This window comes from Rhinolophus sinicus, linkage group LG01 (assembly GCF_036562045.2).
Source record: "Rhinolophus sinicus isolate RSC01 linkage group LG01, ASM3656204v1, whole genome shotgun sequence".
NCBI classification, from domain to species: domain Eukaryota; kingdom Metazoa; phylum Chordata; class Mammalia; order Chiroptera; family Rhinolophidae; genus Rhinolophus; species Rhinolophus sinicus.
In genome coordinates, this window is record NC_133751.1 from 126,606,505 (window position 1) to 126,633,836 (window position 27,332).

The 27,332-nt window shown below is 42.8% G+C and overlaps 1 protein-coding gene across 2 annotated transcripts in view; it reads left to right on the forward strand.

Annotated features, from left to right (window-relative positions):
- The first annotated feature begins 562 nt into the window (after nucleotides 1-562).
- The window catches only part of ACMSD (aminocarboxymuconate semialdehyde decarboxylase), a 52,261-nt gene continuing 25,491 nt past the window's right edge, over nucleotides 563-27,332 (forward strand). Inside the window, exons 1-6 of one of the 2 annotated variants that reach the window (XM_019731142.2) lie at nucleotides 564-747; nucleotides 7,463-7,507; nucleotides 18,240-18,336; nucleotides 19,889-19,938; nucleotides 21,360-21,596; nucleotides 25,101-25,194. In XM_019731142.2, coding sequence (XP_019586701.2) covers nucleotides 691-747; nucleotides 7,463-7,507; nucleotides 18,240-18,336; nucleotides 19,889-19,938; nucleotides 21,360-21,596; nucleotides 25,101-25,194 — 580 coding nt within the window. In that variant the 5' untranslated portion in view covers nucleotides 564-690. Of the gene's footprint in view, nucleotides 748-7,462; nucleotides 7,508-18,239; nucleotides 18,337-19,888; nucleotides 19,939-21,359; nucleotides 21,597-25,100; nucleotides 25,195-27,332 lie in introns of both variants that reach the window. The other variant, XM_019731143.2, reaches the window with a different exon arrangement.

Below are 27,332 nucleotides of genomic sequence, written 5' to 3' on the forward strand. Positions count from 1 at the left end.
TATCCTCAGCACCTAATAGTTCTCAATAAATATTCGTTAAATGCATGAATGAATGAAAAAGGCTATGGAGGAAACAACATGTATGAAGAATGGGCCCCTTCTATGATTGAAAAGTAAAAATAAAACCTCCCCCACAACTCTTCAACATACTAAATTTTCATGAACAACCCAATTGCTAAGTGTTGTTTAAAGACATGGAAGTAACTAACTGAACAAAAAGCAAAAGCATTAAAATTGGTTGCTTCTGGGGAATGCACCCAAGAGTAAGAAGTGGTGAATCAGGGATCCATTATTTTTCTTTAAAAGCCCTCTGTACTATTTGATTTTTAACCATGTACTATTTACTATGTGTATCTTGATAAAAATGGAAATATTTAAAACAAAGATGAGTCAATTTTGAACCTGCTATAACTCAAAAGTAGCCTGTAATACATTTGATCTCATAGGGTTTAATACAGTCTTTTTCTTTTTTAATGTGTGCCCAGAATCCTGGTTACCAAAGAGGTGTTGACCCAAAGCTAAGTTGATATATAAACAGAACTTTGAACTTTCATAAGGCGGTTCCAAAGGACCCAGACTGGGCTGAGCGGGCCTGAAGGTAGCCATAAAGGGACAAAGTAAATCAACTCCATGGTTTTCATAGAGATCTCTTGATACCAAAACTTCTTTCTTTACACGCTTCCTGTGGAGATGAAAATTGACATCCATAGTCATATTCTACCAAAAGAATGGCCAGATCTGAAAAAGGTAATGGTGATTCATTTGCTGAATTATTTCTGAAACTTCTCCATGGTTTCTCAATGCCTCTGTTATAAACTGATCTCTTCTTTTGCGAATTAGATGTTAAATTTCCCTGTTTTAGGAGTGATTTAAAATTATTTGGTAGCTCTGATTTCCTAGTTTTTAAAAATGACTTTTACATTAATTTTGAAAGAACATTGATCAAAGAAGTAAGTGCTTTCTCAAAATCTCCTCGTCCCCTTAAGTGAAGCATTCTTTAAAATTTCTGGACAATTTAAGTCAGGCAGTTTTACTTTCATTTACATCACGTATTCAGTGGCTGGGAAGATACATGCCAACTACGGCATTTAAAGTTACATTTTTAAGTGAGAGACTATTAAAAAATGAAATGTGATAGGTTTCCAGGATTTCTTTAACATCTCCTTTCCAAAATGTTTAAAGTAAGTTTTAGAAGCACCAAGAGATAGCTTTGTGGAATTTGTTCAGTCTATTTTGGGACACTGTCTGAAACCTTTCCTTTTTTATATTCTTTAAGCTGTAAATCTTTGTTATGAACTAGAGAGAAGGAACTTCAACAAACCCTAGAGGAAATGACATGAAGCTGTTGCACAATGAGTGTCTCTAAAGTCTATTCTCTGTATTTCTCAAAAGACGGATATTTCCTCTTGTCATTAAGAACTTTTGAATGAATGCTAAAAAAGGAAGGTGGGAAACATGAAAGAAATTTAAAATTGGCTTGAGTTTTGTTCAGGCTAAGTATTAAGTTTGACCCAATCTGCAGCCTTCTCTAGAACTTTCACACCACTGATGTTTCATCTTTTTATCCCAGGTGAGGAAAAATGAATTAACCTAAATTCTAATTCAATAGTCATTCATTGTGCAAGTAGTTAAAATGATTTTCTTTTCCTGGAAGAATGTTAATCTTAAGTGTTTCTTTGTTCATTGGTATTTTAGCTAAGATGGGTGGTGGACACTGTAGATGGAAATCTACAAATGGTGGTGAACCATCTCTGTAAGGCTTTCCTATTACAATGAATGGTAAAAACTAGCCCTATGAAACTAATGCCTGCAAAAGGAGTCTAGGTGCCTACATGGGAACTTGCTGTTCTGAGTGCTGCTGTCCTCGTCATATTTTATTAAACACCACTTCACAATGTTAGTGAGGAAGACCCCGAGCAGCCTTAAAAGGTGCCTCCTCTATGATGCTACCCAGTATCCTTTGCTGCAAGCCCCCTTTCATTACTGGCCTCCCTGCCTGAACCCTGCCTCCAGTCTGAGCAGAGACATGGTCACCAAGAGCTGACCATTTCTAGGTGCCCCACCTCAGGCAGGGCCCTAAAGTTATTGTTCAAATTGCTTAGGAAGCTGAGGGATGCAGGGCATGGGGAGGTTATAGCCATAAATGTGTGCCCTGGAGGCTTCCCAAGCACACAGCACATGTTCTGATAAACCAGGCTTCTATTTGTCGGTCTCACATGCTGCAAGAAGATAAATGATACACTTGAAGATGATGATGAAGATTATAGTAATTAATAGTCATAATACTCTTATACTTCCAGGGAGCAATATATATACTGAGGGTGCCAAAAAAATATGTACAAGTGGACACTTTGGTCAACGTTGTTCAAGCAGTATTTCGCCATCATCAGAAGTGTCTCAATGCAGATGGCAACCACTTTGAGCACCTCTTGTAATTGCAGAAGTCAAACGTGCTTTGTATTCATCTTTTGTTATCAGTATATATTGAGTATTACAATTTGAATATAGTTTTCCTTTCTTAAAATGTGTATACATTTTTTGCACCCTCTGTATATACATATATATAAATTGATTCACATAAAATCTAGTGAATGGCAGATAGGGTTTATAGTGTTAACTCTGCTGGACTGATAATGTACCTGAGACTCAGAAATGAACCTACCACTACATCCAACAGCTGGCCCAGGAGAATATCACTGCTATAAGGGTTGTCCCCACCTCCTTCTGTCCCCCAGTGACTCCTTTGACACCAGTCTGTTCCCCAAACCCACTGAAGGCTTCAGTACGGGGTCATTGGAACCTGACTTCCAACCCGCAGATCTGTCACATGGTAGAAGTTTACGTCTGAGTGCAGGAAAGCCAGTGATGAAACAACTAGCAGAAAACAGTTCTGTGTTTTCAAACTGGGAGGAGTGAGATAAATAAAAGTACATGAAGTGGTGCTGGGATCCCTCTATCTCTCTCCCCATTTCCAGTCTATATGGTCAGAGTAAAGTGAGTATTAAAGTGACATAGTTAATAGCAGATTTTCTTTGGTGTTCATATAGTCCAATAGTTACAGCAGATTTTCCTTTGTCTTGAAATTCTTTCTTAGTAGGTAAAATATTATTTCAAAACACCAACCTCTGATCTTTTCTCACCATTTTTTTTCAAGCTTTCCAATTTCCAATAAAAGAATGAAAAGAACAAGCCAGTACTAGTTGTATGTTAGAAGACGAAGCCTGTCTGGAAGAAATAATACCTCTTTTCGAACCTGCCTTTCCTTACTAAATATTAATAAACACACTTCAATAACCTTGACCTTCTTATGCAACAGAGAAACAGAAAAGCAGAATCAACATGCCTGGCTTGATGATTAACTATTGACGACAAAGAACTAGGATTTGAGAAAGCTTTTCATTTTCATTTGCTAAGAATGATTTTAGTCCGAGTTACAGTTAAGATCTGGGGGTGGGGGGAAGGAATCTATCTGAGGTAGAAAGAGACCAGATTCAGGAAGCACTAGATTAAATTGTTTCTATTGAGTCAGGACCCACACTCTCTGCTGTCACAAATAGGATGGTGGCCCAAGAAACCACGGTGACAGTTGTTTGACCCACAATGAGGTAATCATAGCAACAATGATGATAACATGGTTTTGTCTTTTTCCTTCAGCAAGAATTTACTGACCACCTAGCACGTGCCCAGTAGTAGGGCTTGCAAAGATTCTTCTAAATTTTAAAAGGGGTCAAAAAAGTCTGGTCTTTAGTAAAAAATTTATGTTTATATCTTCTTTCATTAGGAATAACTTAATTGCGCTTGATCACTGTAAGATTTTAGGAAACAAAACCCTAGACATATCTTGACTTTTAAACAACCTCTCTGTGGAAAAAGATATTTGGTTTCAGTGTGAGGTCCCAAGTCATCAAAAATGTCATTTAGTTCATCAACCTCTGAATCATACATCCCCATTTCAGAAACATATCTCTTGTATATAGAACTGAATTCCCTTGAATGCTTTTTTTAAAAGATTTTATTGGGGAAGGGGAACAGGACTTTATTGGGGAACAGTGGGTACTTCCAGGACTTTTTTCCAAGTCAAGTTGTTGTCCTTTCAGTCTTAGTTGTGGAGGGCGCAGCTCAGCTCCAGGTCCAGCCGCCGTTGCTAGTTGCAGGGGGCACAGCCCACCATCCCTTGTGGGACTCGAGGAGCTGAACCAGCAACCTTGTGGTTGAGAGCCCACTGGCCCATGTGGGAATTGAACCGGCAGCCCTCGGAGTCAGGAGCACGGAGCTCCAACCGCCTGAGCCACCGGGCCGGCCCTGAATTTTTAATTTGTTTTGTATTTGTCATGCCCATAAATGCCTCTGGAACACTGGTCATTGTCAGTCAAACATTTTCAGACTGTACATGCCTCCTGGAATATGCTGTGACAAAAACAACTCCCAGGGTCATAAATTTCAGAACCCAGACTTGTTCAACCCAGGATGAGAGCTGGGGGACCGTGTGGCGCCCAGACTTGGAGCAGAATTCGGTTGACTCAAACAGGGTAGTTCTTCACAAGGAGCCCCAGGAAAGCACAGAGTGTTCACATTTTGTGCTTGCCAATAAAGGGGAGGGAAGAACACAGTGACAAAGGGCTCCTCCTTCATAGTGCTTCTTAGTGTTTGCCCCGGGGTATGTCTCATTTTACCACATAAGGATGGAATGGGCTGTCATCACCAGGCCACCCCCACCACCATCACTGTCTGCCACCACCACCATCACCATCATTGGTACCACCACTGCCACCAAACTCACTACCACAACCATCTGCCAGCTCACTCCACCACTGCCATTACCACCACCACCATCCCCATCAAAATGACAACCATCACTCACCACTGTCGCCACCACCACCTCCACCATTGTCGCCATCATCGTCACCATTAGCACTGATGAGGTCCTTTCTATAAACCAGGTCTGGTGTCAGTAGCTGTCTGTGAAGGATCTCAGTTAATGCCCATGAAACCCTGTGTCAACAGCTACTGCTGTTAGCTGCATTTTACACATAAGGAAACTGCCTTTCAGATGTTAAGTAAGTCCAACAAAGTTCAGTATCTTATAGTGGTTTGTCCTATATGACAAGAGCCCTCTGTTCAGCCTCCCTCTGCCTCTCTGCCCTTCCCCAGATGGAATACTTTCTAACCTGCTAACTTATGGGTTAAAGTTTCATAGGGAATTTTTAAAAAGTAAGAAAGAAATAGAGTGAGGAAGGACGGGAGGAAGGAATGAATGAAAGAAAGAGAAGGAGGGAGGGAGGGAGGAAAGAAGAAAGGAAGGAAAAAGAAAGGAAAAAAAACCTTTTCTTCTACATTAAAGTAAGATTTCAGTGGCAAATTTTCAGTTTGAGAGAGAATTTAAATTTACTCTGAGGGTAACTGATGGAGGCCTATTCTATCCATTCCCAGCCTACATCTCCGGGCAGCTTTATCCAGGGGAAAAGAGGGGAAAAGCACAAGGGTATGGAATGCATGGAGGGAAAAGAGTAGGGGGTCACGGGCAAAGGAGAAATTGGGTGCAGGGTGGAGCAGCTGTGGCCCCTGGTCCATAATTTCCCTTGCATGCCCAGCCTACTAACCTAGGTCCTCTGACGTCACTTCGGGGGAGGCAGGTAGATTTCCAGAGTTCAGATGATTATTTGGAGCCATAACCGAAGAAGAGACTTTATGCTCAGGCAGAATAAGGCTGGCATAAAACTGACCCAAATCTTCAAAAGTCTGTTGGGGCAGACCCTGTGCTACAGGCCCAGACCACCCCTCTCAGTCTAGAGAAGAGAGGGGCACTAGGAAGAGGGATCTGCCAAGACCTGACTTCCTCAAGACAACCTCCCTGTGGCGACGTAAGAACCAACCTCTGTTAGCTGGTCTCATCCACTACAACACACAAGCAGTTGCTCTTATGTTCAGCTTCTTTAACTCGTCTCCCGCCATTGCTGACAAGAGCAGCTAAGGATATTTCCTTCACATCATTCACATCATTCTCTCCGGCCACCACACCTTCCCTTCTCACTTCACCCTTTGAGAGCCGCTGCTTTGGAGCGTGGAAATGCTGAACACGGAGTTCCTCTCCAGTCGGACCACAGACTACCTTTGCAACCTCCCCCAACCCCCTACAACACTACTTAACCTAAGTTACGGGTCAGGACTCTCCTCCAGGCTGCCAGAGAATCTGTGCGTCACTCTGTCACAGAATGTCTCACAGGCGATTACGGCTCTTCAGTTACTTGCCCACCCAGCCCCACCCTCTCAAAACTGTGCTCCACACAGACTGGAACTGCTCTTCACTTTCATTTTCTCTGCCCTAGTGAGGCCTGTCATGGGTGGGACTCCATGAGGGTTTGAGAAATGAATGAATGAACAGTGACTACATGGAAGCACAAAGTGAGACGTTAAAACCTATAGTTACATGAGTCATATACACCCATGTTCTTAGGCAGAGGCTTTCAAAATGTTTTATTCATAACCCTCAAGAAGAAATACAGTTTATACTGACTCAGTACAAACATCCACATATATAATGGAAACAGTAGTTTCATGAAACAAATAATTACTACATGAGAGGCATCCCATCTCATTCCATTCCAATCTTACTGTCTTGGGTTTTCCAAAAAGCAGATCCTGAGACAAAGATTCAAGTGCCAATAGTTTACTTTGGACATGATCTCAGAAAACAGTAGTAGAGCGGGGAAGGGAGACGGGGAAAGCAAGGCAGCCAGAGACAATGTAGCACCTTTGCCTCATCTCAGTCTCTGCGGAACTGGCGTATTTCTATACAAACATCCTCAGGCATTGGTTGAGGACCGCTGAGGGAAGGGCACACTCCATTCCTGGTGCTTCTGACCCTCTAGAAGGGCCTGACCAAAGCTGGCTCCAGTAGCAAAAGGGAAGTTCTCATCAGAGAAATGCAGGTACCGCAGTGGGAGGGCTGGTGTGCAGAGAAGTGTAAAGGGGAGGGATATGGCTGGGACACCATCGGCTACACATGCTATGTTTTAAGAACATCTGGGTCACTGTGCACTAAACGTCATGATCTACTCATGGGTGGCAACCCACGGTTTGAAGAGCAGTGTTCTAAGAGGCTATTTCCTAACGAGTGGTCCTTAGAGCCATGTCCTGGTGGTCCGTGAAGTGATGTAGGTGGTAGGAGAACAAATATTTTTTAACGTAAATCCTCATTTTAAAATTGCAACCTGCATGAGAGAAAAGGTAAACCTAGCACTTCTATGATATAGAATTTTCTTCCTGAATAAAATACATGTAAGGAAAGAAAGTAAATTGATTTAAATATACATATTGAATAAGGGGCACCTGGGTGTGAGTTAAAAATGGGAAGGTGATGCTTAAAAGGATGGAGCTCAGGATCCATTGCCCTAGAAATGCCCCTTTGTCGCAGGCCTCTCTGCTTTGCGTTTCCGGTCTAACTGTGCCTCTCCCCTTGCAGAGATTCGGCTACGGAGGCTGGGTACAGCTCCAACACCACAGCAAGGTGAGTTTGTCCCAAAGTGTGGCACGCCTAGGACCCAGGGACATCCTGAGCCTGAGACCTTCCTGCAGGCCTCCAGGGAGCACAGCTCGTCTGCCTTCCTGTTGACTTGGTAATAGGCAAGGGAGGAGCACTGAGGTTTCTCAAAATTATTAGAAAAAATCAGGGTAACTTCAAAGAGCAGCGTTTAGAAAGATAACATTGGAATTTGAGAAGCCATTAAGAAACATTCTTTTTTTACCCTAGAACTAATTTTAGCTTTACTGCGCTGCTTCAAGGAAGCAACCCGGCCTTCTCCACAGGTCATTACAGTATATTAAGGCCAAGCAAACAAATGGAACACTTGGGGTTTGAGCACAAGCTAGAGAAATTAAACGCTGGAGACAAAGGGGAGGAGAAGCTGCTGTTATAAAGACCTGACTTTGCTAAGAGGAGAAAGTGAACTGCGGCCTGAGAGAGAGTGCGAACTGGAGGGCGGCACAGAGGTCAGGTCTGACTTCATTTTCAGAGGTAGCACATGCCCTTGTGGAGTCCAGAGATTGAGCTAGAACACTGACATGACTAAGGCCGCCTCTGAAGGACCTGGGGGCTGGGAAGACGCAGGTCTGTGCGCAGGGGTGACACATGCAGTCTGATGAGCTTAGGGCCGCTTTCGCACCAGCTGCTGGAGGACACGGATTTGGGCGCTAAGGATTGGAGAAGGCTTCCTGGAGGAAGTGATCCCAACCTGAGTCTTGAAGCAGGGGTGAAGGCTTGCCCAAGGAACCAAGGAAACAAGGTTCCAGAAAGAGAAGACAAGAAGCAAAGGCACGGAGATATTAAACACACATGAGCCCAGCACGCAAGCACTTGGCTATGGCTGGTACCAGTATTTCTCAAAGTGTGATCCCCACACCAGCTTGTTCAGCTTCACCCGGGAACCTGGGAGACATGCAAATTCTTGGGCCTCGCCCCAGACCTACCAAACCAGGCACTCTGAAGGTCCAGCCAGCAATCTGTGTTTGGACAAGCCTCCAGGGGACTCTGATGCTCCCTCAAGTTTGAAAACCACTGGCTATATTCATTCACTCACTCACTGATTTTTATTGAGAACAATTTGGTACCAGGCCCATGAGGACAGACACAGCGAATATGCTGGTGAGCAAGACAGACATGCTCCCGGCCTTCATGGCATTCAAATTCTAGTGAGAGACAAACAAATGTGCTCACTTCAGAGAATGAAATGAACAACGGGGCTGTAATAGGGAAGATTCATTTGGCAGGCTGCAGAGGAAGCTGGTTAAGACTTGGAGGAAAGGAAGGAAACACCTGGAATAGTGTCTCTGGCTGAGGGAACAGCAGTTGCAAAGCCTACCATGTGAGGATGAGCTGTGTTCAAGGAACAGAAAACAGGGTAATGTGGCTGAGATGTAGTGAAACGGGGAGATGGTGAGAAATAAGGCTAGTGAAGTAGGCAGGGGCCAGGTCATGGAGGGACTTGGAGCACCGGCTAAGGAATCCAGGTTTCATTTTCAACTCAATACAAATTCTTTGGAGGGGCTTAATGGCTTAAAAAGACCACTTCAGCTGCAGAGAATGGATAGAGGCAGGCAAGAGTTTGGGGAGCAAAGTAGTGGGAAGAAGTCAGAGAGGTGGGCAGAAGCCTCATCAGATGGAGCCCTGGAGGATGGGTTTAAGCCTTTGTCCTTGACCCTGAAGGCAGTGGGGAATCATGACAGAGTTTTCAACATCAGAATCTTTGGGGCAGCTCATTCTCATCTTCATCACAGAGTGCCCACTAAGTGCCGATTTAGACACTGGCTGTACTTCTCCCAGGAAAACTGCTAGTTCCTAGCCGGGGCGCTGCTGATCTAAGCTGGACATCTCCCCAAGCAGAACAATCTGAGTGGAGCTGATTACAAGGCTACTGGGGAGCCCCAAATGCAGGGACGGGTAGCATGTGATGTATTTTTTTTTAGCTCCATGTCCAAGGCTGCTGTTTTTAACCTTGACACTGGATTTGAAGGGTCTTTATTTCATTTTGTTTGCAAGTTAAGAGATTGCATAAACTTAACAGTAAATCTGAAAACAAAAAAACCAAGAAGAAAAATATTTCCAGTCATATCTGCTACCTACATATTTCCAGCAAAATTAGATATAATGGTAGTCTAACAGAACAAAAGAGTGACACTGTCCTCCCCTGTCCCTCAAAAACAAAGCACAGCAAAACAAAAGAGGAGCAAATCTGTATTTTTCAAAATTACAGTGATCAGGGATTATAGTCACTGGAAAACAACATGCAAGTGTATACAAATATTCAAATTAGGTTGAGAGCAGTGAGAAAATCCAGCATTTGGGGATTGAAATTTCTTTTTTATTATCCTACATTCCTTTCGTGAACAAATACTTTTCTGTCCCTATGTCTGATTTATCGCAGAGATTTCTGTTCTCTGAAAGGTCTTTCCAAAACATTTCTCTGGTCTGCCCTATTTGTTTCTCTTCTTAACCTTTGGGTTTCCAGTGCTTTTGGAATGACTCAAGGGGTATTTGTTTGCCACAGTAAAGCCTTGTTCAGAATTTTAAAATACCATTTGTCCTTTGGTTGAATATTTATAAAAGCATAGGTAGCAAGCTAGTTTGTGCAGACTCCTCTCAGGAGCTGCATGGGGTGGGGGTAGAATTGCGTCCTGATATCAAGAACACCTGCGAGAATTTCAAAGAAGGGTAGACATATGAGGTAGGACAATTAAGTTGGCGAACTCATCCTAGAAAAAGTGCAACATACCTCATTGCTAAATATCACTACGGTCACCTTTGAAATACTCCCCTAGGGAAGCTATGCCCTGATGCCAGCGCCTACTTCACCCTTCAAAGCAATTTTGGAACTCTTTTTCTGGAATGGCCATCAGAGCTGTCATCATATTGCCATTGATGTACTGAATGTCATCAAAATGTCTTCCTTTCAATATTTCCTTTCTCTTCAGGTAAAGAAGTCATTGGGGGCCAGTTCAGATGAGTAGGGGGGTTGTTCCAATACAGTTATTTGTTTACTGGCTAAAAACTCCCTCACAGACAGTGCCATGTGAGCTTGTACGTTGTCATGATGCAAGAGCCATGAGTTGTTGGTGAAAAGTTCAGGTCGTTTTAGTCTAACTTTTTCAGGCAGCCATTTTAGCACTTCCAAATAGTAAACTTGGTTAACCGATTGTCTAGTTGGTACAAAATCATAATGAGTAATCCCTCTGATATCAAAAAGGGTAGCAACATCATTGCAATAAGTTCACAAACTTAATTGTCAGACCTTATAGGGCCTTTTTCAAATCCATGGGTTAGCAGCAGCTAGAACCATCCACTGAGTGTTTTTCAGGCCCTTCGGAATAAAATACACACACACACACACACACACACACACACACACACACGATTCTGTGTAATCTCCAATTGTTAGGTTCCTGCTCTCAAAATGATTTCTCCCTCACCAGGGAGCCAAGAAGACACCCAAATGGGTAAAGAACATTCAGATAGTGATAATTTTGAACTGAGCAAAAGACACAATAAATAGTGAGGGAGTTCAGAGGAGGTGGAAAGCCCAAGGCAGGGGGCAGTTTTCATGAAGACGAAGCATCATACAGTTGCAGGGCTAGTGATCATCTACTCCAGGGTTTAAAAATAGGGGTTGCCACCCAGTAGTGAGTCATAATAACAATTCAGTGGGTTAGCACAGCGTTAAAAATAAAATCAATTACACAAGAAAATAGCAGGATGCATTGTAAGAATAAATACTGATTCATGAAACTTTAGTCCTAGTTTGTAACTGTATAAACAGATATATATGGGTCCACTGGGTCACAATGGAAAACATATTTCTTCATGTGGGGTCACAGCCAGAATTGACTGAAAGCCATTAACGTAATCCAATGCTATCATTTCATGTTTTTATTTCTAAGGTTAATTTTCATTACATAAGTAATATTTGCATAAATTCTCCTTTTAAAATTTAAGCTATTGGATATAAAGCTACAGTTCCCTTGGATCAGCACTCCCCATCCTCAAAATTCCATTAGCAGTTTGGTGGGTATCTTTCCAGACCTGTCCTATGACTTTTCTTATATGTACATGCACTTATAGAAACACATGGCATTATTCAATATGTTTATGTACTTTTTTTTTCCTTTTGCTAAGGCCATCAGGTTCCAAACAGAAAATAAATGGCACAGTTGAATTAGAATACTTTGAAAGAAGATAATAAAGAGCCTATGTATAAAGGTGTAGGCATGTGATGAAGTTGCAGAGGTAAGCAAGGCTTAGATCACACAGGGTCTTACAGAGCAGGTTGAAGAGTTAGGATTGTACCTTCAGAGCAATGGGAATCCATTGAGAGTTTTACGTGGAGCAGAGGCAAGATCTGATTCAGCATTTTGAAAGTTTGCTATGGAGGCTTTGTAGAGAGTGGGTGGGAGGGGAGCCAGAGTGAAAGCAGAAAGAGACTAGGCTGGCAGTGGTGCAGTCCTTCAGGTGAGACAGGATGGGGTTTGGACCAGGGCTAGAGCAGCGCAGATGGAGGGAAGTGGACCGGCGCAGGCTCTATTCCGGAGGTGGCATTAACGGCATTGGGAAATGGATTGGATGGTGACATGTCAGGCAGAGGGAGGTGCAAACTGATAGTGTCTCAGCAGGATGAGAAAGACAATGCAGGCACCAAGGACGGAAGCAGCCACACCAGGAGGACGAGCAGGACAGGGAGAGAAATGGTTGTAGGAAGGCTCCCAGGAGCTGTCCTTCGGAACCTGGGAATATGAAGGTTGGAGTGATAGCAGGTTGCTTCCTGGAGACAGTGTCTGGGCCATTTCTGACAACTCTGCACCCCAAATCCTACCAGCGCAATAGCTTGCATGGTCTAGAGGGATAGCCTGAGTGGGCACTGCACTTAAAAGGAGGAGAATAGAAATCTGATGTAAAGTACTAAGTTTGCAAATACATTTTTAATGATACACACAGTACCAGACATTTGCAATACCAGCTATATTTGAACTTATTTGCAGATAGTATTAGAACTATAACTTACAAATCAGAAGTGTTACAGATTACGTTCTCTGGGAATCAGACTCTGAGACAGAGATTAGCATGGAAAGGGCTCTTAGAATGAACACCAGTGGGAAGGAAGAGAAGGAAGTGGAACAGAACAGAGGGCAAGGCTGAGCCGTGATGTACTGTCATTGGAGGCTTCAGGTGACCCTACAAGGTTCTCTAAAGCTTCAGAGTTGTCCCAAGTTGGGGTGGGGTAAGAGGGCCAAAATAAAAAGGACTTTACACCACCATGTCAACCAATGCTTTGAAAGTGGGCTGCCCTGGAAATGAAGCAGGACCTTGAAGGAGGTGGCTCTCCTTGGCGAAAGCAGTCTTCCCATCTCCCCACAGGGACTGATAGCCAAGGACTGTCTGCCAGTAAAACTCCCAGAAGCTGGGAGAATAAGTCCTTTATTCCTGAAGGGCTTTATTCCTAAATGGCACATCACACCATCCTTCAAAGGACCTCAGACATCAGTTACTTTGAGCCCTTATTTTATAGTTAGAGTCTTGAGATTCTGGAAGGGTCAGCAGCTTGCACATAGGATCCAGGTTTCCTGACCCCTGCAGTACCACAATTTCCAGTATGCCATGTTATTCTGGCTTTAAAAAAATTAGCAGTGTATTTGAAATGGGTTATCACGGTGATGATGGTTGGTTGAGGAATTCTTTAATTAAAAATAAACACTTGGTTTTCTTTTGAAAATTTAGGAAAACTACAGAATTTGTTTCTGGGTTGAATAAATTAGCTTGCTCCAATTATTTGGTTATTAGTTTAGTTTTAGATGTTAAGTGATACTGAAGTCAACATTAAAGACAGAACCTAAGAGACGCTCTCCCCAGTTCCTTCCCCAGCAATAAGTGCTGACCTCTGAGGCACATTTATAACCTTGCAGGGATACTGGGTTCCCGACTGTAAAGTGAAAGGGATCAGGCATTGATTCTCTACAGTGGCTACCAGGTCCCCAAATTCTGGCTAAAAGAACAATGAGTATTGGGAGTCTATTATAGGGGCATAGCTGCTCTATGGTAATTTTCACTGAGAAAGAGTTCCACTGACAGCTGCTGTCATTCATTTGCCTTCCTATGGATCTAGCATTAAGGATGTGGAGAGAGAATTTCAGTGAGTTTGATTCTCCTGCCATACAATGAGGTCAACCCCCCACCCCAAAAGATCAGACTCTTTAGAAAATTATAGTAATTAACTTTTGACTACTAGGTAGACACTAATGACCAAATATCACCCTGGTGGGTTGGCTTCATAACCTGGCATCTTATACCAGCTCTATACCAACTAAGTGTACCTTGGACAAGTTACTGCACCTATGGACTCATTGGTAAATGCAAGAGTTGAACTAAATGATCCATTTCTGCTTAACATGCTTTGCTTTGTCTGAAACCAAAACTTATTCATTTACCTGCAAGAGAAACCCAATTTCCTCCCTTGCCATGGATAATACAATGGGCTCCCCTAATCTGTGGTTTCAGTTACCTGTGGTTAACCACAGTCCAAAATTATTAAATGGAAAATTCCAGAAATAAACAAATTTGTAAGTATTAAATTGTGAACCATTCTGAGTAGTGTGATGAAATCTCAAGCAATCCCATTCCATCCGCTCTGGATGTGAATCATCCCTTTGCCCAGCATATCCATGTTGTATATGCTACCCGCCTATTAGTCACTTAATAGCCATCTACCCGCCCATTAGTCACTTAGTAGCCATCTACCCGCCCATTAGTCACTTAGTAGCCATCTCAGTTGCCAGATCGACTATCTTGGTGTCACAGTGCTTGTGTTCAAGTCACCCTTATTTTACTTAATCGTGGCCCCAAAACACAAGCGAAGTGATGCCAGCAATTCGGATATGCCAAAGAGAGGCTGTAAGTGCTTCCTTTAAGTGAAGAGGTGAAAGCTCTAGACTTATTATTTAAGAACACAAATTATATGCTAAGCTTGCTAAAGTGTATGGTAAGAATGAATCTTCTATCTATGAAACTGTGAGAAGGAAAAAGGAATCTGTGCTAATTTTGTTACATCTCAAACTACAAAAGTTATGGCCACAGTGCATAAGGGTTTAATACATGATAAGTGCTTAGTTAAAATGGAAAAAGCATTACATTTATGGGTGGAAGACATGAACAGACACTACATTCACATAACTTTTATTACAGTATATTGTTGTAACTGTTCTATTTTATGTCACTATTGTTAATCTCTTACTGTGCCTAATCTACAAATTAAACTTTATCATAGGGATATGTGTATTGGAAAAACCATAGTGTATATAGGGTTCGGTACCATCCTTAGTTTCAGGCATCCCCTGGGGGTCTTGGAATACATCTCCCATGTATAAGGGGGAGCTACTGTATATGGTAAAATCTGGCCATAATTGATTGAGCATGTTCTCTGGCTTGGTGTTAAGTTCTTTATTAACCTTCTGTTATTGAATCTTCTGAATCACTCAGTGTTCTTAGCTGCAAACAACAGAATCCACTCCAGTTAGTTTAATTAGAAAAGCAGCTCACAGACTTCCTGGGAGAGTCCGAGATCAAGCTCAGAGGCTGTGCTAACAGGCACACTGCCCAGTCATACCTGGGGGGGGCCACTGCTGGTCCCAGACAGGAAGCCCACGCTCACCTGCTGCTGCTGAGGCTGGAGATCCAAGTGTTGCCGTTTCTCCTCCAGCCACGTCTGACACCCCAACAACACCCTAGCCAAAAGGCAGATTCTGCAAGGCCCCTGCTTCCTCGTGGAACTCACTTCCAAATCCAAGTCACATGTGGGGACCTCTAGTTCATGTCATTGCCCTTGCTGCAAGGGAGGCTGGGAAAGTGGATACCGGATTCTCCCTTAGGAAGGGGGAATCAGAAGGTAAAAATGTCCTCATGTATAGGAAGTGTTCCAAGGATGTTAGGTGGCCACAAACATGACAAATATAATGGTCCACATTTTACAGATAGAAAAAAGAAAGCTTAAACTCAGAAGGCCCATAACTTGGCCAGTTATACTGCTACTAAATAATTTAATGAGATTTAAACCCAGGTCCATCATTATGCAATAATGCACTTTAGCACGCTGCTAGTCTGGGTATTTTATGGTGATTAAGCTCTCTTATTAAGGAGCAAAATGAAAATAAAACCCCTAATTTGCTAAATGCAGGTTTGTTTCCTTTTTCTCTTTCACCATAAACCCCTCTCCACTCCCTTCTTTACCAATGGAAAGACACGGTCCTGTGTTCTATTTGTGCAATCGGTATCATTCAGGACTTTTGGTCGCAAACAACAGAAACCAACAATGATTAGTTAAGCAGAAAAAAAATATGTTGCAAGCATTTTAAAGCCCTCAAGAATTACAAAATGCCACACTCACAGGGAACCACACTCCCAAAATGGGCAGGCATTTGAAGACACAGCACAGGAACAGGGAGCTGCAGTCTCCCCGCTGGACACTGGACACTGCCACCAGTACCACTGACAAGAGACACAGCATGTGACCAGTGTTGGAACCAATGGCAGGCTCAATTCACTATTCCTGTCTTTTTTAATCACTTGCTCTTGGTTAAATCCACTGACTGGCCAAGCTTGGAACAAGGAGAGTAGGTGTTTGTGCTCTGGGGCTTTATTAGAGGGAGGCTGGGCCCTTCCTCCACCAAGATTGTCACAGGAAGTTGTTCAGATGCTGGCGGGATCAGCAAAGGAACTGAGGCAAATCGATCCTGACATCCAGAGGTCAGAGACTTGGCTCTGCCAGGGTGTAGACACCTGTCACAGTTACACAAGTCACTCACGCACTGACCTTTTCCCCCGGTCCATGAGAAATGTAGACATGGATCTGAGGTCTTCCTCATCCCTGCCAGAGGTGCATGGGTTGCTGCACTTGAAGGTGAAACGTGGTCAGCCTTCTCCATGCAGAAGATAGGAAAGGCCTAGTCCATGGAATCGAAGGATGGAGAAGGAAGCTGCAGCAAGGCCTAGGTACAACTCATGATCAAACCAAGAGGAAGAGGAGGAGGGCAGAGGACTTCGCCAAGCAGAGCTCAGGGCCTTTGATGACCACGTGGCCATCATGTAGGGCTCAAAGGCCATCCTGAGACCCTGAAGCATCACCAGAGGTGGTGTCCCCTTAAAGCAGGGAAACCTCAGGAGCCAGCCTAGTCTCTATTAGGCCATCATCAGTAATAAATAATACTCCGACACTTAACATGAGTCAGGTACTCCACTAAGTACTTTATATGAATTATCCCATTTCATGCTCACAGGACCGCTCATGGGAAATCATATATACTGGAGGTGCCAAAAAAATGTACATATTTTAAGAGATGTTATCTGCGTATTACTTTTTGAAGTTGAATTATGGTAGCAATGTGTTGTATGACGTTTGCTCAAAAGATGGCATTAATCAAATGAATGCTAGCGGCAGTTATTGTATTACAATTTTAATACAGTTTTTTCCTTTCTTAAAATGTGTACCCATTTTTTGGTCTCTCTATATATACATACACATACACACACACACACACACACACACACACACACACATATACACCGTGGGTGCCAAAAAATGTATACAAGTGGACACTTTGGTCAACATTGCTCAAGCAGTAGTTCGCCATAAGCAGAAGTGTCTGAATGCTGATGGTAACCACTTTGAGCACCTCTGGTAATTGCAGAAGTCAAATGTGACTTGTATTCATCTTTTGTTATTGGTATATATTGAGTATTACAATGTTAAATTTTTCCTTTCTTAAAATGTGTATACATTTTTTGGCACTATATATATGTATACATATATATATATGTGTATATATATATATATATATATATATATATATATATATATATATTTAAGCTAAGTCATATTATTAATTCTATTTTAAAGATGAGCAAACTGAAGGTCAGAGATGTTTTTTAACTTGCTTAAGGCCACACAGTAAGTGATAGAATGGGGATTTGAACCTGAGCAGTCTGATTTCAGGGACCTGGACCAGAACTTTTCCCTTTTCTTTAGGGATCACAAATTAGAAGCCCAATTTGGAGGCCACTGCCATGCTTTGTGCAGCCCTTCAGTTTGGCTGCCTTCCTTGAGTATTAAAAGGAAGTGTACACAGGTAGGCGTGATGGCTGGGAAGCCAGTAGCTCAGCACCAAACTGCCAAATGCCACTAGACTGAGTCACTTCATTGCCCACCTCCTCCTGCAGGTGTTGGTATCAGCGGGCCTTGCTCTGTTAGAAAAATCATTTATTCTCACTATCCATCTGTTGCTTCTCTATAAACCAAGAAGGTTGGACTAGATGGTCTATCTCAGAGGTCCTTTTCAATTTTAAAATGTTATAGATCTGGAGTTTCCCAGACACTGGGCCTTCCTCTTGGGGCGTGTAGCCAGTGGTTCAGATTGGCCAGGTGACCAGCCATCCTCAGTCATGCAGCCCCAAAAGAATCATGACCATGACCTTGTTCTCTCTGTGTCCAGCCACTGACACCCACAGAGCACACCCTTTAACTCCAGGCCAATATTAAGGCATGAGGATGAAAAGCTGAGTTGCAGTAAACGAACAGATTTCTACTTTTTTTAGGATTAATTAAAACCCCTAAAAAATGTTAGGGAAGACCATATTCCAAAGCATACAAGGAAGGATTAATCTAAGTAAGCTTGCATTGCCTTTTGCTGATGTGCGTTTTCTGCCCTAGGGAGAGGCAAAGATGCTGAAAGATGGGAAGGTCTTCAGAGTGGTCCAAGAGAACTGCTGGGATCCAGAAGTCCGTATTAGAGAAATGGACCAAACAGGTACTTTCGAGGAGAAATGCTGCCAATGATTGTTTTTGATATAAAAGACATGTCTGTCCCTAAAGTCTGTTGACCACTTTACACAATTTATGTGATGACAACTTCTGATCGCCTCTGCTCCACCAGGCCAGGCTGTTCCAGCTTTGCTGGGGGACAGATGGAACTTTTCACTTAGAATGTGGATTGAATTTTTTATTTATTTAGGTATATCCTGTTTTAAAGTGGAATGCTATATCATCGAAAAATATAAAAGTGGCATTTAATTATTTTTAAGTTTTTTAAAAATTTCAAACGTATATATCTACTTATTATAGAGTCAATTAAAACAGGAAAAATTCAAATTCACCGAGTAAAGATGCCAATTTCCTGCTTAGTCAGATTCAGGATCCAATTTCTTTCTATAGTTTGTCTCATTGCACAGTACACAGAATATCCCCACTGACACATAAAGCGGAGAAATGGGAGCAGTTAAAAAGAAAGTTAATTGTGTAATCTCAGCACACTCTCCCATGAAAACTAATTCAGAAATTTGAAGGAGGAGAACTAGGAAATTTTTGTTTCAAAGCTGAATCACTAATGATTTTGAAGAACTTCTTTCCTTACCTTATATTTTCAAAGCAAACCAGTTCCCACAATTTAAAGAATTTCAAAGACTAAAACATGGTACGATGGCCATGTTGTGCTTTCTTATAGATCATGTTCAAGTCTAGATTTTACTCTAAGTGTGATAGAAAGTCCTTGAATTTTTCAGCAAGCGAATGACTTGATCTAAGTTGTTAAGACCTTACTCTTACTTCCAAGTGGAGAACCAGCTGTAGGACAAGAATGGTGGTAAGAGACCAGCTCAGAGGCGTTTGCAGTTGTCTGCGTAGGAGACACGGGTTGCCTGAGTCAGGTCGTGGCGGGGGATGGGGAGATGTGGGGAGATGAGAGGAACTGGAGTAGAGCAAAGGACTTGCAGGTGGATGGGATATGAGCACGAGGGAAAGACAAGCCACACGCCATTTGGCAGCCTCTCTTCTGATGCCCAGCTCCGAGAGCTTGAAGACAAGAGATTCTAGGCATCCTGGATGCTGGATTGTGGAGCCACATCCAGGGTCCTCTACTAAGCATTCCAGACAATGGGAACCAGACCCACTTAGGAGCTGAAGTAAAAGGGCTGGGAAGGTGGTTGAGAAATGCGTAGACTCTATCACGCATGACCTAAGATGAAGAACCCTGAAAAAATTTGGTGCGGAAATGTCTGGCTTAAATAAAACTTCACAGGAAGGAGGGTAGAAATAACCCTTGACAAATGGAGTCAATTAGGTTTTCTTGAATGATTTCATTTTTTCCCGAGACTTTACCCCTCTCCCTAGAACCTGATGCTGAGAGGTGAGGCAGGCCTGGGACAGACAGCCTGGGAGAAGGGGCACAGGGAGGAATGGCGAGGGAAGGGACAGCAGGGCATGGGTGTTGGAGACTTGTTAGGTGCCTTGGCCCTGGGAAATGCAGAAGGAGTGTCCAAGCTATTCTTCTCATCACCTTGGCCTTTCTTTGTGTCTGTGTCCAGGAGTGACCATGCAAGCCCTTTCCACAGTTCCTGTCATGTTTAGCTACTGGGTGAGTATGAAACTTCAAACCATCTCCTTGGTGGGTGAAGGCTCATGTCTGGCTCCCTAGCAAATAGATAGATGATTCAAGTCTAGACATGGTCCCCCCCTCCACTATTTCTCCTCCCCTTTAGAGATCAGTGCGGTCCCTCAGCTTCTCATATTCCAGTGTGCCCTGTGTTCTTAGTTCTGTCCTCGCTCTAGACCCACATGGTCCAGCATGGTAGCCAGTACTTTCATGTCGCTATGTGACTGGCATTCTATTTCTACTGGACAGCACAATTCTAGACCCAACCTTCATCTCCATCAGAACCTACCCATCTGATGACCTCTCCCTGCAGTGCCTTATTCAGTAATTGACAAGCCAATTTATTCTGAGATGATAATGATTTTGAGGGGGAAACAGTAATGGCCTAATATGAGTATAGTGCCTCTCCCAGGGGAAGAATATGATTCAAAACAGGAGCTCTGGAGTTGGTTACCTTTCCCCAGGTGGTTAATTCTTAAGTGCTCAAAGTTTCAGGCATGATTGAAAGCCTTGGAAGGACACTCTTGTACGTAACTGGGGGTGTGGTAAGCACCTACTCAAACAAATATTCACTCATATTGTGATTTAAGGAGCAATGGAAATACCACCTGCTCATACATACTTCCCCACCTGTACTCATAATTCCAGTACTAATGATCCAGTCTTCACTGTAATTAGATTCATTGCTTAAAATAAAAATGCCTTAAGACCTCAACATGCCTGAATTTATCAGATTGGGTATCGTTCTGACTGGACAACAGGGATTATTGTAGAAGTACCAAATTCCTAGCAGTGGGTTGGGTTGGTGTTGAAAGGAAAGAAAATAACGAAGGAAGAGTTAAAGGAGCAGAAAGCAAACTTTATCTGCATCAGAATTTTGTTAAGGTAACTGATTGTCACTGCCAACGGGAAGTGCAGGAAGGAGGACAAACAGGGAGAGGGAAGGTACATGAGCATCCTGGCATCCCCTAGTGAGGCATGACGAGGAGGTGCCCTGATGGTGACGTCAGTCAGTCCCCAGGCCCAGCGTCCTATGCAGCAGGGAGTGGGGGCGGGGAGGCGCCTGGTATGCCATCTTGTAAGCTCCTGTCTGCAGTTGTTAGGGCGGCCCATCCTTTCTATCTCCACGGTAGGAAGTCAGTCCAGTAATTGTATCCATCCTTTCAGATTATAGCCTCATTTGTTCCAATTAATCAGCAACACTAGCAGTTTGCTTTGCAATGATTGGCTTCTGGGTCACCTGCGGCCAGTGCCTATCTCAATCTGTGCCTTAGCTTTCTGAGGGGTAAAGCCACTCACAGTGACAAATGATTTAGCCCAGGGGAGGCGGTGTTCAGGTAAATATCTAGAGAAATAGAAGTAGGTTTTGAACAATGTGGTTTCCCCTTACCTGTTTCCACCAGGCCAAACCTCAGGACACTTTAGACCTGTGCCAGCTTTTAAACGACGACCTAGCTGCCACCGTGGCGAAACACCCCAAGAGGTTCGTGGGTCTGGGGACGTTGCCCATGCAGGCCCCGGAGCTGGCTGTCAAGGAGCTGGAGCGCTGTGTGAAGCAGCTGGGCTTCCCGGGGGTCCAGATCGGCTCCCACATCAATGAATGGGACCTGAATGCGCAGGAGCTCTTCCCTGTCTATGCAGTAAGTAGGCGGCACTCTATCAGGGGACAAGCAGCCAGGCTGGACACTGCGCTGGGTGCTGACAGAGGAAGATAAATGCGCTGCACCACTTCACTGGGAGGGACAGAGAAATATGCCTGGACATACGAGATGTAGAAGAAAGAGCTCCCCAAAAAGAGTGGGCCGTTCCACTAAAAGAGGAATGGGTGGAAATGCTTCAGAGGCCAGCCTTGAGTTAACTAAGTGAAATCTCTCTTCTTTCTATCTCCCCCACGCTCTCCTTTTACTCTTCCATTTGGAAGCCCAAATATTACCCTCATCACCAAACCATGTTAATGACACACACACACAAAAAGTATTTATTTTTGCTTAGGAAAAAAAATACTTTCAAAATTATAAAATAATTTTCAAGAAATTGTGGAAAATACAGAAAAGTATAAAGAGGAAAACAAAAATAAGTGATAATCCTACTGCCCAACTATAATTAACCACTGGTATAGTATATTTCATTTGCTTTTATTTGCATATATCTGCATATATCTATATTTTAATTAAACCATAATTCTACTATACATGTGATTTCATATCCTAATTACGAAGTCCCATCCTAAATGAAACATCTCTTAATGCATGAGTTTTAAATAATTGCATAATTTCCAATACCAGGGGGATGCCAAAAAAATGTATATACCTGACCTGTATTCATCTTTTGTTATCGGTATATGTTATTATAATTTTAATACAGTTTTTTCCTTTCTTAAAATGTGTGTACATTTTTTGGGCACTCTCTGTATATGCATAAATTTTGATTTATTTAATTAATCCTTAATTAAGATACTTTTTAAGCCATATATTTTGAAAATGTATAATAAATGCACATAACAAAAAATGCCATCCAAATGTTAACATTGATGAAATTAGATGGTGATTATATGAATGTTCATTGTACTATTATTTATAACTTTCTATATTTGAAATATAGCATAATAAAATATGTTTTCAAAAACTCAGTGCCAAGTGTTCCTGACGTGTCCAAGTAAAGTCTCCACAGTCCCACCATCCCCTCCACAAGTCTTCCTCTGTCTTCTGTTCTCTCTCCTACTAAACCTGCTTTCCTTAGAATCAGGATTCGAGATGCATAATTCTACATTCAACTGCATGTTTAAAATTTTCCTTCCCTCCTAGAATTATAATAGTATTGGTGTCTGTTATTTTTCACTGTAAAGACAAAATCTCCAATAATGAATTAGATGTTGGTAGCCTCACCAGACACTATAATCACTGATCATTTATTCATTTCATCTCTATTGAGCTTTGACTACATGCAAGAATTTTCCCATGTTTGTTTCTATGGACACTGCCCACCAGTAGGGGGACTGCCTATTAAATTGCCTCCTAATGACCTGAAAGATTTACTGTTCCTCTAAATACTGAACTCCCTGAAGCTTATTGGCTGCAGTGGCTTCGCCAATGCGGCGAACGTTTTCTGGAAACTTTAATGAGCTTTGAAAAAGGATTTATGTACTGTGCATCCAAGTTGTTTCAGCACAGTATGAGCAAACCTTCAGCTCCAAGTCATTTTATTATTCATTGGCATTGGGATTATGAATTACTAAGGGGCTCAGAAAGGAACAGCAGCCGGTTGGGGTCCAAACGGGTAGTATTTGCATTAGTGTGACTAGCTCGAGCCATCCATCATTCTAACTAGGCTGTTTGGAGGTGGGAGTTTTTGAGGGGGCTTCAGGAGAGCATCCTAACCTCCCATTGACTGGTGATGTCCTGGGGTTGACAGCACATTTGTTTGGTTCGCAAGACTTGCCAGCCTGACTACACTGTAACTTGTGTCAGTCAAGTGCTGAAACAAATGAGAGGGGTTACCATGAGCAGGTCGGCTTTGTCATTTCATGGTGAGACTGGACCTCCAGAGCATCTAGTTGTCCCCCTTATCTCCTAGACCTCCCTCCCTTCTTAGTGAGTGACCCAACAATAACACTCAGGTCAGTTTTCAGGCACAAGAATGACTTTGTGAGAAGGATGAGGCCGACAGAGTGGTAGTGGCAGACAGCGGGCTTCTGCCATTTATCAGCCACAAGACCTGAGCAAGTTACTTAGCCTCTATCGGCCCTCGTTCCCTTCTTTGTAAGATGGGAGTAATACAAGTCTTCATCTCGCACGGGATTCAACTGGCTAATAATTGTAAAATTCTTATAATAGCTTTGGCACATGAGAAGTTCTCAGTTAACGTGAGTTATGATTTTGAAAGTATAAGTGATTTCTTTTTGCGTTCTCTACAATGAGTGCCTCACCTACAGAAGTGACCAAAAGTATTTGTTAATTTCAATTGACATAGAAATGAACCATCATAGGCCATAGAATCTAGTTTTGTCCTCACGAGGAGTCAAATCCCACTGAGACACCATGATCACATGCCTTTGTCAAGCCCAAACCATGCCAAGAAGCCAATGTTCTACAGCCACTGTCAGAAACCAATTGACTCCTCTCCTGTTAAAAAGTTTATATCTCGTCTACTCCCCAGAACCTGTTGAATTCGAAGTTCTTTCTCCAATCTACCCTTTGTCTGCCACTTCCCAGATCCCCTGTTGTCCCAGAATTGTTTCTCCATTTTAAAAATGCTTATGTACAGAAGTCATATCGCATCAGCCTAGTTAGCCCATATACTAATTAATATGTAAAGATCAGATGAGTCACTCCAGGACCTGAGTATATATAGAAAAGAAACGCGCCAAGGAATATCTGTTTGGAAGCTTGATAAGCACTAATACTCAATGCCTGTTGAGGGGACTTTTTAAAATTAAACATTTTGTTGAATAAAGTTTATTTCATCCAGATGGTATTTCCATTTCCCAAAAGGCCCCGGAGCAGGTCTGCCCATGACCTTCATCTCAGTACCTGCCTGACTGAAGCTCTGAGAGCTCTTTCCTTTCTCACGTAATTTAATTCACATCAGACTATTCAGGGACTCGGATGGGCTCCTGAGGCTTTCTGATAAGCTGTGGACCCCAGAAACCCCCACCCAGTATCAGGCTGTCAGTGAGCAAAGGGCTTGGGTCAGGCCAGCCTGCGCCCAGCACATCACCTCCTCATTTCCACATCTTCAAGCTTCCAAGTGGAAGAAAAGAGGGAATACTCCATCACTGACTCTAAAGATACAATCTGAGCAGTCCTTCTGAAAGAGTGAACCACATAAGAACCAGCAGGGGAAATTACCCCCGCCTGAGAGGTGCAAGATCGGTCCTTAAGCATTTTGCTCTCAGCCGAAACACTTGAATGATGGCTGTTTCCTGTGACTTGTTTTGCCAAACAATATATTAACTTCATCAATGGTAATTGATGGAAAATCCACCGACCCCCTTGTTAAATCTAAGCGTCCTTTGTATTTTCCAAGCAGGAGCAGAGTTTATCAATGACTCATAGATGTCAGGGAACAACTTCAAAAATATTTGAGTAGGACCCCGTGTTTGCTGGCTCATCCAAGTAACCTGCTCTCTCATTGCTTCTCTCAAGGCGGCTGAAAAGCTGAACTGTTCCCTGTTCGTGCACCCCTGGGACATGCAAATGGATGGGCGGATGGCCAAATACTGGCTCCCTTGGCTCGTAGGTTTGTGTCAGATTGGGGATCTGGAGAAAAGGACAAAGTCTTTGGGTTTTTTCCAGTTATCTGTCAACCCTATTATGTCAAAGAGAGAAAGAATGAATTAATAATTGGACTGTTGAGTTATGGAGCTCTTACTCAGATAAGTGCTGAGTAATACATCACCTCACGTGATTTTAATCATATCCACACACAAGTCTATGAGGCTGACATTATAATAACCATTTTAGAGACGGAGAAACCGAGTCTCCAAGTGGTTAGGAAACTTGTCCAAGTCACACAGTTAATAAGTGAAAATGGAATTACACAGGTCTGTTTGACTCCAAAACCACCTCACAACACTCCCCAAAAGGCTCCCAAAACAAGTAACCACGCCGTGTAACAGATTTTTTAGAAGCCAATAATAGTATCAGCTCTTACAAATGAGAACCCTGGAGTTACAAGTAGGTCACCTTCCACCCCTCAAGGGTCTGAGGCCCTACATTATAGATGACCCAGGCTTTCAGTTTTCCTGTTCTCTGTTCTTCTCTTCTGTTCTTTGACTCCTGGTCTATTCATTCATGGTTCCACATGAGGGTAAGGGAAAGGGAAAGAGGAAAGACCTCCATCTGGCCTTTCCACTCTCTCATTATCATCCCTCATAAGAAGAAGAAATGGAGACAGATACAAAATTCTGGGGCCACAAGTAAATGGTGCAGCTGACCTACAAACCCAAGGAAAAGTGGTCCGCAAATGAACAGCATTGGATTTTCTTTTGGGAGGCCATTATCCATTCTCTCCTCAGCCCAATTAATACAAGTAATTATGAAGTAACCACCATGAAGCATTAAATGAAGCAATATACTGAAAGTCAAAAAACTGGATTTCAGTTCCAGCTAGTCACTGTTTTTCGGTATAACCTGTGGCAAGTCATTTTACCTACTGGGCCCAGTTCCTTCTCTATAAAATGAGAGAGCTGGTCTGGATTCTCTTTCTGTCCTGATATTTTATGGCCCTGGTATTGCTTTTGGAGACCAGTGTATTTAGTAAGGCAGCTTCCTACCCATCCCCCACCCAATTGTTGAGCAACAATTAGTAGAAAGAGATAACCTAAGAAGCCCCCCTGCTTTTCAGCTTCAAAGAAAACCTCATCCTAATTCGCACAACACTTTGACAGGTCCCACAAACTTATTTACATCGCAACTTCCCACATGAAAAACAGAGGAGAGCATTTGCATACAGGGTCACCTCATCATTCATTTATGCAACACATATAGTATTGATCTCCATCCGCATGTCGGGCCCTGTACTAGGCACTAAGGATATAGACACGGACAAAACCTCTGCCCTCCTGAAGCCAATGTTCTGGTTAGAGGAAAAAGGTGATAAACAAGTATACAGATCATAAACAAACAAACAGGCTAATTTCAAAATTCTGTTCTGGATACAAAGGTGTTCATTAGTGGATTGGAGGATTCTGAGAGGGGAGGGTCACAATCCACTTTACACTGTAAAGAATTCACTTTGGCTCATGTATGGAGAACAGAGTGTGGGGTTATAGTCCAAGTAACTAATGGAAAGCAGACACATAGGACCAGCAGGAAGTGATGTCGTCCATCCCCCTGTCTCAGGAAGCTCGGCCCACTCCCAGATGCATATGAATCCATCAGGCTTCTAGAATTCCCAAGAGGCCAGGGAGCCAGGGATGTCACTTTCCATGAAACAACGGGGCAGGATGAGCACCCAGGAAGCCCCATTTGGCAGCCAGAGTCAGGCTTCCCCAGAAGATCCCAGGCTCAGCTGTGGAGCCTCACAGATGTCTTAAGCATAGTCTGAAAAGCAGTCATCTGCAAATGTAGCCCTGACTGGCTCCGTGGAGGTGAAGGCATCCGGCATGGAACAGCTGCTTCTTCCAGGAGCACAAAGCACTTGAAATAATTCACTGTAATCCAGTTATTTTCAACCTCAGCTCTAAGAAGCAGCAAACATTAGGAAGGAATAATAATACTAGCTAATATTTATTGAGCACTTACCAAGTGACAAGAACTAACCATTATGATCCCCATTTCACAGATGAGCACATTGAGGCATAGGGAAGCAACTAATATTTGTTGAGCACCTTCGCTGTGAAGTTCTGACCAAGAACCTTCCCGATATCATCATTT